At 42.1% G+C, this 12,886-nt stretch overlaps 1 protein-coding gene across 1 annotated transcript in view; it reads right to left on the reverse strand.

Annotated features, from left to right (window-relative positions):
• Positions 1-12,886, reverse strand: part of cnppd1 (cyclin Pas1/PHO80 domain containing 1) — a 52,688-nt gene that overhangs the window by 7,780 nt on the left and 32,022 nt on the right. The window contains exons 4-6 of the mRNA XM_059967632.1: positions 7,802-7,922; positions 4,846-4,974; positions 464-525 (exon numbers count right to left, since the gene is read on the reverse strand). Coding sequence (XP_059823615.1) covers positions 464-525; positions 4,846-4,974; positions 7,802-7,922 — 312 coding nt within the window. The remainder of the gene's footprint in view (positions 1-463; positions 526-4,845; positions 4,975-7,801; positions 7,923-12,886) is intronic.

The following is a 12,886-nucleotide window of genomic DNA, read 5'->3' on the forward strand; positions in this document are numbered from 1 at the left end:
GCATAATTTAAGACAGCACACACAAAATGCTGGAGGAACTCAGCAGGTCAGGCAGCATCTATGGAAATGAATAAACAGATGACGTTTCAGCCCGAGACCCTTCTTCTGAACTGGAAAGGTGATTGGAGGAAAGTATAAGGGGAATATCAGGGGTAGATTTTTTAAAACACAGAGGTACATGGAACATGCTGCCAGAGGCAAATACATATAAGAGACTCTTGGATAGGCACATGGATGATGAAAAAAAAAATGAAGTGCTACGTGGGAAGGAAGTGTTTGATCTTGGAGTAGGTTAAAAGGTTGACACAACATTGTGGCTCAAAAGGCCTGCAGAGTATTATATTCCATGTTCTTTTAGAACTACAGGATATCTCAAAGTCTTTTTTTTTTGTTTCCCATCATAACCGTCTGTAAACACAGTAAGCATTCCTTGCCTACACCAACAATATAAAAGCACACCTACCTTCCCTCCAGTCGACTCAAAAGCTCAAAGAATTCCTGGGTATTAACGTACAGGTTCCAATCCTGTAGAGCCATGAAACAGAAAATTGTTGAGTGTAATCTGTGACACAGTATACATCGAACCAGTAGGCCTTGCTTCAAACCATACCCTCCTGAAAGACAGCTGCATGTAAACGGATCTCATTTAAACAGGATATCTTGCAGATGCTGGAAATCTACAATAACATACATACACAATGCTGGAGGAAATAAACAGGTCTAAAGTTCTCTTCTATTCTTAAAAATTAAAAAGGCAGTGTCTCTTTGAAATATATGTATAAACATCCAGATTTGTTTCTTACTCAATGCCAGGCAACTCAAAGCCCTCTAGCTAGAATGGGAATGCTCCATTATAGCATGAACATTACTCCCATTGCAACCACAAAACAGGAGATAACAGAAAGTTACATGGGTTGCTTTATGTACATACAATCAGCCTATGTGTATAACAGTTATTTGTACATTGTGTTTTATAGGATTGTTTTATCTTTTGTTTTTTTTTTATTCAATTCTTTATACCTAACAGTTTTTTTGTGCTGCATTGGATCTGGACTAATAATCATTTTGTTCTCCTTTACACGTGTATAGAAGGATGACAATAAACAATATCGAATCTTAAATCTTGACAAGAGGATATATTTGAAAAGGCTGATACATTTCATGTGAAAACCAAGACAACATTACAGTTCTTCAATAAATCATGCCTGCAATATCACACCTGCAATTGTCTCCTAATCTGTGGCTGCATGATTGCATCTTGCATATGTACTCCTACAAGCTCATATAGGACAAGGACCTTGTGCTTTGAGATGTGCCACTTGTTGGAGATTGAGAACAATGGGACTCCCTGACACTTGAGAGATGTTTGCAAGCTTGAAGATACAAGAGAAATACTTTAACCTGGAAGTTTTGAAAAAGTTGTATTCTTCGTATCCACAGTGCTGGTGGTGAGGGGTGGCAGATTGGTGAGTGCCAGGCTGCCAGGTGAATGCAGATATATCTGGCTAGCATAGCAGTTAACATAATGCTATTACAGTGCCAGTGGCCTGGATTCAATTCTGCTTCTGCCGATGGAATTTGTACATTCTCCCTCTGGGTGCTCTTGCTTCCTCCCACAGTCTGAAGACACATGGTTTAGCAGGTGGAGTGGCCTTTTACCATGCTGTATCTCTAAAATTAATACACTGAGGTGAATTTTCACCACTCTATTGTTGGAAGGATGTCAATGCCCTGGAAAAGATTCACACGACTGGTACTATGGATAAAGAGCTTCAGTTGAACAGAGCAGCTGAAATTACATTTGAGGGAAGTTTGATAGAGTGCCAAAGACCAAGAAGCATTTGGTTAGAATGAAAATAAAGGAACAAAGGACAGTGACCAAAGGAGCAACAAATAACTTGCTGGAGAATCTCAACGGGTTGAGCAGCATCTGTGGGAAGAAAGGAACTGTCCAAAACCCAGCATCAGGACTGAGAATGGAGAGGTGAGATAACCAGTATAAAGAGACAGGAGGCAGCAGTGAATGGTGCACTGAGGAGGGGAGGGGAGCAGAGGTGGAGTTGGAAGACAGTACGAGACAGAGACACAAAATTGAGAGGCAGATGATGCAAGGTAGGAGGAGAGGAATGTGAAGATGGGATACAGCTGCTGGAAGGTGATAAGCGGAAACACAAAGGGCCAGAGGCGAACTCTAATAAGTAAAGGAGCTGAGAATGAGAACTATTAAAGATGAATGGCAGATAGAACCAGAACCAATGGTAACCAAAGATAATGACAAGGAAGTTGGAGAGAGCTCAGGCAGTATTCTTTAATACAGTGTTGTTGAGTGTTCTATGCAAGAACATGGTGGAATCAGTTTCAAGAAAAACACTCAATTTTAAATAATTAGTGCAAGGGAGAAGATTTACAGGATATCAGTAGAATAGGGTAATCTATCAGCAACACACACAAAATGCTGGAGGAACTCAGCAGTCCAGGCAGCATCTATGGAAAAAAGTAGTGACAACATTTTGGGCCAAAACCTTGTGTGTGTTGCTCGGTTTTCCAGCATCTGCAGATTTTCTCCTTTGTAGGTAACCTATCAGTGTTTGCATGTGTATGAGCCAAACTGTCTTCTTTTAAATCACAGCAATTCACAAGTCCATCCAAGTACAAGTGAATGTTATGCAGAGGGTGCATTGATCTTACTTTCCCATTGTCACTAAGATGACTTTTAGAACAAATGCCAAAAGACTATTTGTTGTTGGACCCATGATCAGGATACAAGTGTGGAATAACCAGGACTGACAACATTAGTGTCCCATCTGAGCGGTGCTATCATTTAGATAGACTGCATTGTCTCATTGCTATAGTCAGTTGTGAAGGCCAAGTTATTTGGGTATACTTAAAGTAGAATTTGATAGGTTTTTGATCTGTAAGGATGTCGAATGTTACAGGAGAAGGTGGGAGAATGAGATTGAAATAAATCAATGATGGAATGGTGGAACAGATCAGATGGGCTGAATGGTTTATTTCTGATCCTCTGTCTTCTGGTCTTATGGACTGGATATTTAGTCAGGTCTCTTGATGAATGTGCACAGTGGGTCAGTTGAACAATTTTACAACATTAGGCACTAATTTTAAATGTAAATCCAACAACTGCAGGAGGTTTGGATTACACCAAATACTTCAGCAGTCTTTGCTTCTTTAAGCGATTCTATAAGACCATAAGATATAGGAGCAGAATTAGGCCATTTGGCCCATTGAGTCTGCTCTGCTATTTCTCAGCCCCAATCTCCTGCCTTCTCCCTGTATCCCTTCAAGCCCCGTCCAATCAAGAATCTATCAACCTCTGCCTTCAATATACATAAAGACTTGGCCTCCACAGCTGCCTTGTGGTAAAGAATTCCACAGATTCACCACTTTCTGGCTAAAGAAATTCCTCCTCATCTCTGTTCCAAAAGGATGCCTCTCTATTTTGAGGCTGTATCCTCTGGTCTTAGACCCTCCCATCGTAAGGAGCATCCTCTCCACATTCATTCTATCAAAGCCATTCACCATTTGATAGGTCGCCCCTCATTTTTCTGAATTCCTGTGAATACAGACCCATAGCCATCAAACACTCTTCATATGACAAGCCATTCAATTTTCAAAAACCTTTGAACCCTCTCTAGTTTCATCACAACTTTTCAAAGATAAGGAGCCCAAAATTGCTCACTATACTTTGTGAGGCCTCACCAATGCTTTATAAACACTACATCCCTTCTTTCATACTCTAGTCCTCTTGAAATGAACGGTAATATCACATTTGATTTCTTCATCACAGACTCAACCTTCAAATTAACCTTTAGGGAATACCGCACGTGTGCTCCCAAGTCCCACTGTACCTCAGTTTGTTTTTGCATTTTCTCTCCATTTAGAAGATGATAAACCATTTTATTTCTACCAAAGTGCATGACCATACACTTTCCAACACTGTACTCCATCTGCCATTTCTTTGCCCATTCTCCTAATCAAAGTCCTTCTGTAGCCTCTTTACTGACTCAAAACTAGCTGCTCCTTCACCTATTTTTGTATCGCTTGCAAACTTTGCAACAAAGCCATCAATTCCATCATCCAAATCATTGACATATAATGTAAAAAGAATCAGTCCCAACACAGACCCCTGTGGAATACCATCAATCACTGCCAGTCAACCAGGAAAGGCTCCCTTTATTCCCACTCTTTGTCTCCTGCCAATCAGCCACTTCTTTATCTAAGCTGGAATCTTTCCTGGGCTTGTTAAGCAGCCCCAGGTGTGGCACCTTGTCAATGGATTTCTGAAAGTCTAAATATACAACATCAAATGATTTTCCTTTGTCTATCCTGCTTGTTATTTCTTCAAAGAATTCCAACAGGCTAGATTTTCCATTGAGGAAACTATGCTGACTATGGCCTATTTTATCATGTTTCTCCAAGTACTTTGAGACCTTGCCCTTACTAATCAGCTTCAACAACTTCCCAGCCACTGGGTCAGACTAGCTGGCCTGTAGTTTCCTTTCTTTTGCCTCTCTTTCTTCTTGAAGAGTGGAGAGACATTTACAATTTTCCAGTCTTCCAGAACTATTCCAGAATCTATTGATTCTTGAAAAATCATTACTAATACCACCACAACCTCTTCAGCCACTTTTTTCACAAACCTGGAATGTACTCTGTCATGTCCAGATGACTTACCTACTTTCAGACCTTTCAGTTTCCCCAAGAACCTTCTCTGTGGTAATAGTAACTTCACTTCATAACCCCTGACACCTGGAACTTCCACCATATTGTTAGTGTCTCCCACAGTAAATTCTGCACATCTTCAATTGGGCAGACGCGGGAACTTACAATAGCTTGCAGAAAGTTCATTTCCAGAGTGTTGACCACTTGAACGTCCAACTTGCCAGCAGCTCCCCACTCATCGTTAAACACTTCCTCCTCCTCTCCCTCATCGTACAGGTACTTGCTGGCCACCATCTGCAACAAAGATGAAACAGCAAGTAAAATGTATTCATGAGACTATTACAGTGCAAGCCACTAGCTCACTTTCTGATCACTGCTGGCAAGGAGTTTGTGTGTTCCTTCCCTGTCCCATTGGGTTTCTAGGTGTTCCGGTTTCCTCCCACATTCCAAAGACGTCGTGTACACACGGCACCAGGATATGTGGATCCTGGATTGACCTCTGCAGTCTCCCAAAGACAAGCCCCAGGAGATCATACTCAACTCAAGGGATTGCACTGCTACAGCTAACTCTAAATAAAAACAGACATATGTGAACTAAAAGAAATATTAAGCTAAATAACCTAAGAACTTTTAAAGTAGTACATTTTAAAGATTTATAACCATCTCTGATCAGCCTAAGGCATTTGGTAACAGTGAACGGGTAATGTGCAATTCTATAGTATCATATCTTTAGTTTGGGGGCATCTGAATGTTCTTCATCTACTACTAATGCCCATAAACTGCAGTATCAGTATTCAAAATTTAGTCTGGGGTAAATGAGAGGAAACTTTTTGCACTAGCAATATGCTGTTGGTTGTCCATCATATTTAACAGTGACAAGAGACCTGTGCAGGTGAGTTTTTGAAGTGGAAAATCCATTGTACTGGGGCAGTTCCACTCTCTCAACCTCAGAAGATTGGCTCCAGTGGTACAAGTAACCATCACAAACTGGGGTCTTCCTTGGTTGCAGCGGATGACCATGACTTCCTTTGTGCCTTGACAACTGCCAATATATTGTACTTGGTAACAAGTTTAAGGTGAATGAGCGCAAGGAGATTAAGTTAGTTTTCTCCCTAAAACATAGCAGGTTAATATACAATCTGAAGAAAAATTATGATTGGAAAGGGTGGAGGCTGCAAATCCAATAGTAATTTGAGAACGAAGGCCATGATCAATAAGTGCTACTTTTCGAATCTGAGTCTGGAGGTTGAACCCTAGGATCGGCATATTCAGGGAAGACCCAAATCATCAAGACCAGAGGCTGGACGCACGATATCTGCTAGTATGGTGCCTATGACAAGGACTGGAGCTTGGAAACCTGAAGAAGGCCATCCCATGGTTGGAGACCCGACTGTATTTTATGCTGTTGCATACAGACTGCCTGCTGTTCTACTGAACATCGTGGACATTCTATGTTGGTGCCAGAATGTGTGGTGACACTTGCAGGCTGCCCCCAGCACATCCTTAAGTTGTGTTGGTTGTGAATGCAAACAGCACATTTCACTGTATGTTTTGATGTGCATATGATAAACAAATCTATTTTAATTCTCAGATAGAATAACAAATAAACTCACTAAATCTTCTTAGACGGCACCATCCAAACACATGACATTTACCAGCTAAAACAGGGGTTGGCAACCCACGGCTCCGGAGCTGCGTGCAACTCTTTCATCTCTGTGCTGCGGCTCCCCGTGGTTTGTTAGTTTTTGAAATGTAATTCGAAATTTGAAGATTATGGTGATCTTGTACAATCTAAATAAAACGTTGTGGAGACCCCATTTCCTGGCACATCCGAACCGGCTCACAATTAGCCACCGTTCCGGCTAAGGGAGATAGCCTACGGGGGTTTGTGAGTACGTGTCTTTTGGAGCATCCGCGCCCACGGGGACGGGTTGAGGGAGGCTTTAAAGCAAGGCTGTTTAGTTCGAATAAAGTTATCTTTGACTGCAGTGTCTTTATTTTAGCGCTGCGTGTAGCACACCGCTACAATGTGTTTTTTATCGCTATTAATATACATCACCACTGCCAATGCCTGACACCCGCCAGTGCGCGCTTTCTTTTAATTCTTCGATCCAAGGTAGGCTAACTATGGAGTAACCTTCAACCCAACGTTTTTTTTTCGGAGTTCAAAATGTTTTTGTTGCATGCAGAAAAGTAATTTCGTTTTCTCTGCAGGAGTTCATCAATTTCATAAATGCAACACATTATAGTTTGTTTATACATAGCATAAAGGCAAAAAAAACCCGTTGTATGCAGTGTTATTTCATTTTAAATGTCAAACGGGTTTTGTGGCTCCCAGTGTTTTCTTTTCTGTGGGAAATGGGTCCATATTGGCTCTTTCAGTGGTAAACGTTGCCGACCCCTGAGCTAAAAGGACAAGGGAGCATAAGCTGTTCTCCAAACCACGCACAATCCTGATTTGGAAATATACTTCTGTTCTTTCGTTGTCACTGGATCAAAATCCTGGAACTTTCTCGCTAACAGCACTGTAGGCATACTGCAGTAGCTCAACAAGGCAGCTTGCTTGGCATCTTCTCAAGGGCAAATGGAGATGGGCAATTAAAGGAAAGATACAATGAACTGCTGGGGAACTGATCAGGTTAGGCAGCATCTGGAGAGGGAATAAGACAGTTCAGACCCTTGATTTGGACTGATGCAAAGGGTTTTGATCCTAATCAACTATCCATTTTTCATGAGCCATCAAGAAGCCTGCTGGTTCAAAAACAGCTTCCTTCCCACAGCCATCAAGTGCTTGGAACCACCTGACATTTTTTAACACCACTTCAGACTGCCTCACTTTCTCTCTTTAGTTTGCACTGATACTGTTAACTTTGTTGTGTATGTTTTGTTAATTTAAATGCTAATTGATTTGTCATATCTGTAAAGTATTGAGCTGCTGTAAAGAGATATTCTTGTGGTATTCATTTCTGTCTATGTATGATTACAATGAACTTGAACTTCATTAGCCACAAGTTTGTTGGAATGTCCAGAGAATGTGGAAGGCATTGAAGAAAACCACACACTTTCTTCCTTTATATCTGGAAGAACTAAAGCAGGACTGGTAGAAAGGCTGCTCACTCACCATGGATATTAGGAAGAGGTCAGATGAAGAGATCTGCTGCAGGTATTCAGGGTTTCGATGTCGAAGTCGTTCAATGTAGACGAGAGCAAGCATCATTGCACAAGGTGAGATACAGGCCTCTCTATGGAAATAAAAAGCAGACACCACCAGCTTACAGAATTATTTCTGAGAATGTAAAACATAAAATATAGCACAGCACAGGCCCTTCATTCAGTCTACAATGCTGTGCCAATCTTCAGCTTACTCAAAGATCAATCTAACCCTTCTTTCCCACATAGTCTGTTCTGCCACTCCATCATAGCTGTATTATTATCCCTCTCAAATCCATTCTTCTGCTTTTTCCCCATAACTTATGACACACTGATTAATCAAGAACCTATCAACCTCTGCTTTAAATATACTCAATGACTTATCCTCCACAGCCACCTGAGGCAATGAATTACACAGATTTATCTGGCTCTAGACTCATCCACTATAGAAAACATGCTTCCTATGTTCACTCTATCTGGACCTTTCAATATTCAATAGGTTTCAATGAGGATGCCCCCCCCCCCCCCCCATTCTTCGAAACTCCAATGCGTACAGGCCCAGAGCCATCAAACACTCATACGTTAACCATTTCATTCACAGAATAATTCTCCTGAACTTCCTCTGAAACATCTCCATTGCCCGCATATCTTACCTTAGCTAAGGAGCCCAAAACTGCTCTCAATACTGCCAGTGTGTTCTGACCAATGCCTTATAAAGCTTCAGGATTACATCTTTGGTCTTATGATTCTAGTCCTCTCAGAATGAATGCAGACATTGCATTTGCTTTCCTTACCACCGACTCAACCTGCAAGTTAACCTTTAGAAAGTCCTGCAGAAGGGCTCCCAAGTTCCTTTAGACTTCTGATTTTTGAATTTTCTATGTTTAGAAGATAGACTATGCTTTTATTCCTTCTAACAGACTGAATGACCATACATTTCCCTACTCTACATTTCATCTGCCACTTCTTTTCCCGTTCTCCCAATCAAAGTCCTTTTACAAACTTCCCGCTTACTGAACACTCCATCCACCCATCTTCGTGTCCTCCGCAAGTCTGGCCACAAAGTCATTGATTCAGTCAACCAAACATAACGTGAACAGAAGCAATCCTGAGGAGCACAACTAGTCACTGGCAGACAACCAGAAAAGGTTGCTGTTATTCTCATGCTTAGGCTCCTGCCAGTTGGCCAATCCATGCTAGTATCTTTCCTGAAACACCATGTAAATACTAAGTAAACAACATCCACTGACTCTCCTTTGTTTATCTTGCCTGCTATTTCCTCAAAGAATTCCAACAGATTTGTCGATGATTTGTTATCACTGATGCAGGCTGCTGACAGCAGGGTTCTCCATGTTGGGAGTAACAAGTTTAGTTTTATTTTGCATGAGAAATTGAAGTGAACCAGATACATCCAATTTTGGCCACGAAGATAAAAAAGAAACCACACAATCACAGTGCAGAGCAATTCTGAAGATGATTCGTTAAAAGTAGCATCACAGGTAGACAGGACAGTGAAAAAGGCATTTAACATGCTGGCCTTCATCCATCGGGGCACTGAGAAAGAGTTGGGACATCATATTGCAGATGTCAGTTGATGAGGCCACACTCGGGAGTGCTATGTGCAGTTTTAGTCACTCTGTTGTGGGAAGTACGTGGTTGAACTGGAAAATGGGCAGCAGATATTTACGAGTGTAAAGAGGGTTTCTTCTTTTTGTTAACTAGCAGGAATGCTAATTTACTGATAACGAGAATGGTATTCCTTTGTAAACCAAATAGGGATTAATGTTCTTTCTTCTGAGTCTGTAAGCTTTTGTTGACGGGCTTTTGGGCAGATCGGCACGAGGGGGTCGAGAGAGAGGACGCAATGCTCTAAGCTGGGCGAGGATCGGACCCCAAAGTGGGGGGTCCGAGGCCGGGAGATTCTCCAAGGGGGGGGGGGAATGAAGCTAGATGTGCTTGGTTGACCACTCGGAGGGTCCTGAGCTGTTTGGAGAGTCCGAGGAGTTCGGAGAGTCCTGAGCTGCGAGTCGAGGAGTTCGGAGGGGATAGAAAGGTGGCCAGAAGACTTCAGAAACTGAGCTCCAACGGCTGTGCACGAAGTGGTTTGGACTTTGATAAGTTTGGCGCCTTTTCTTTAATTTTCTCTTCATATATACTGTATCGTTATTAATCACTTAGTTATAGTAACCTTTATAAATTGTACTCATTTAATCGCATATGGTGTACTGTCTGTTTTTGGGCGAGGCGGGGACATCACACAGCATCCACACCAGCTGATTACCCAGTTTGGCGGGGCCGAAGGCTGCTCCCCCTAGACGAAACGAGCTGAGCGAGCCTGAGGCGACCCAGGGGCTTACACGAGGATATTGCCAAGACTAGAGGGCCTTAGTTATAGGGAGAGGTCAGCTAGGCTTCGAACATAGAAGAATGAGGAGTGACCTTATAGAAATGTTTAAAATTATGAGAAGCAGATACAAGGTGGATGGTAACAAACTTGTCCCTGGGATAAGGGAGTCCAAAACTAAGTCGTTAACGTCAAAACATTAGTCTTGACGAAGGGTCTTGGCCCGAAACGTCGACAGCACTTCTCCCTATAGATGCTGCCTGGCCTGCTGTGTTCCACCAGCATTTTGTGTGTGTGTGGTGTTTGAATTTCCAGCATCTGCAGATTTCCTCGTGTTTGCTCCAAAACTAAGAGGCATAGATTTAGGGTGAGAGGGGAAGGTTTAAAAGGTACCTTTGGGACAATGCAAAGAGTGGCAGTATATAGAATTAGCTGGCAGAGGAAGTGGTTAAGTTTGGTACAATAGTTTCATTTAAGAGGCACTTGGATAGGTACACAGAGGGTTGGAGCTTCAAGGAATATAGAGTGATTACAGGAAAACAGGACTAGCTGGGCGGGCACTGTGGTTGGCATGGACTGTTTAAGCCTAAAGGCCTGAATCTGTGTAGTGTTGCTCTACGAGTCTATGGGAAGAAGTGCACAAACCAATTTTGATCAGGAATAGGCCAACTGATCTTACAAAGCACAGTATAGTACACCAGGGGAAGCACGGCAGTGTAGCTGTTTTTGCAATGCTTTGTAGTGCCAGTGATCAGGGATCAATTCCTGCTGCTGCCTGTAAGGAGACTAGATGTTCTTTCTCCCTGTGACTGTGTGGGTTCCCTCCACATTCCAAATTTGGGTTAGTAAGTTGTAGGCATGTTATGTTGGTGCAGGAAGCAGGTGACACCTGTGGGCTGCCCTCAGCGCATCCTCGGACCACGTTTATCATTGACAAATAGTGCATTTCACTAGATGTCTCAATGCTTCAACGTACATTTAAAAAATAAAGCTAAGCTTTAAAAGATCTTTAAATACTGTAATGAAAGAAAATTAAACAAAAGGTCATTGGGTCATAAGTTCAAAAGAGCTTAAAGATAACATTGGTCATAATCTCTTTATACACAGTGTTTGATTCTGGGAACAGTGGAAGAAGAAGTGTTGTGATCATCAAAACCCACTGGACCCACAACAATAGTCCTTTATTTCCTTCTGGGTCAATGAGCTGGAGCCAACTAGCCTGCCAGCCCCTCTACACTGAATGAAATGTCAATCTTTATAAGAAAACACTGCTGATCAGCATTCAGTACAGAAAGTGGACTGCAGTTTGAAGAACAAATTTTGGTAACATCATAACACCTATTATTAGAATCAAAATCAGGCTTAATATGACTGTCATGTCATTCATTGTTTTACATCAGTACAGTGCAATACGTAATAAAAATTATAAACTCCAAGGAAATACAGAAAAATATTAAAGTAAACAAGCAGTGCAAAATGAGAGCAAAAAGAAAACAAAAGGTGAGGCAGTGTCCATTCATTGGTAGAGTCCATTGTCCATTCAAAAGGGTCTGAGTGTCTTCAGGCTCCTGAACCACTTCCTTGATGATAGCATTGAGAAGAGAGCATGTCCTGGTTATAGGGGTCCTTAACGATGGATGCTGCCATGTTGAGGCATCCCTTTTAAAGATGTCCTCGATGCTAGGGAGACTAGTGCACATGATGGAGCTGGCTGAGTTTGCACTTTTCTCCAACCCTGTGCAGTGGCCCCTCCTTACCAAACAGAGATGAAAATCATTAGAATGCTCTCCACGCTATATCTGTAGAAATTTGCTGGAGTATTTGATGACACAGGAAGATTCATAAATTCTTAATGAAATATAGCCACTGTTGTGCCTTCTTTGTAATAAAGTCAATATAATAGATCTTCAGAGACGTTAACATGGAGAAACTTAAAACTGCTCACCATCATAAATAATTAATCCAATTGTAATTGAAAGCATTTATAATATTTGATGCTGAATTATAGCATGTAGTAGAAAAAGGTTTATTGCCTTTTCCCTAAACGCACACGAGGCCCTCCGTTGGTTGGGGTTGACCGTGAATATTGTGATCTAGCTGTCTATGTGATACACAAGCTGGTATGCAAGCCAGGGCAGTATGATATGGAGAGAAAGCTGTTGCCCATGCAGCAAGCCCCCACAGCTCCATGCAATTGATGAACCCAAAGGAACAGCAGATACCGATAAAGTTGTATTGCAGAAATTGCTAGTCAATGTTGAACTCCACACCGGACTGCCTTGGAGACTGCAGCTCCGGAACTTATCTTCCCCTCGGGGTTTCTTCCCAAAGTCTTCCGAACCATGAGTGAATATAACCACAAGGCAGCAGAGGTTTGAGATCGGAGTTTTCCTACTCTTAGATGAGCTGCCAACCACTGCTGACGAGCCCCATCTGCTACAAACAAACGGTTTTAAGTCGCCAGCAACCTGTGTTTGCCTCTTCTCCTGTCAGTAGAAATGGTTCCACTGGGTTTAGTAGCCAAGCCATACGTGAAGACTAGGTGCTAGACTTGGTTTTTTGAGGCCATTTGAGATGCATGCCATTTGGAGCATTTAATAGGTAGTGGGAGCTTATTCCCAGTACCTTATGCTGCCCTTCGTCAGTCAGGGCTTTGAGTATGGGAGTTGGGAAGTTATACTTCCATTATGTTGGCGGTGCTGAGGCGACACA

This window comes from Hypanus sabinus, chromosome 4, assembly GCF_030144855.1.
Source record: "Hypanus sabinus isolate sHypSab1 chromosome 4, sHypSab1.hap1, whole genome shotgun sequence".
NCBI classification, from domain to species: domain Eukaryota; kingdom Metazoa; phylum Chordata; class Chondrichthyes; order Myliobatiformes; family Dasyatidae; genus Hypanus; species Hypanus sabinus.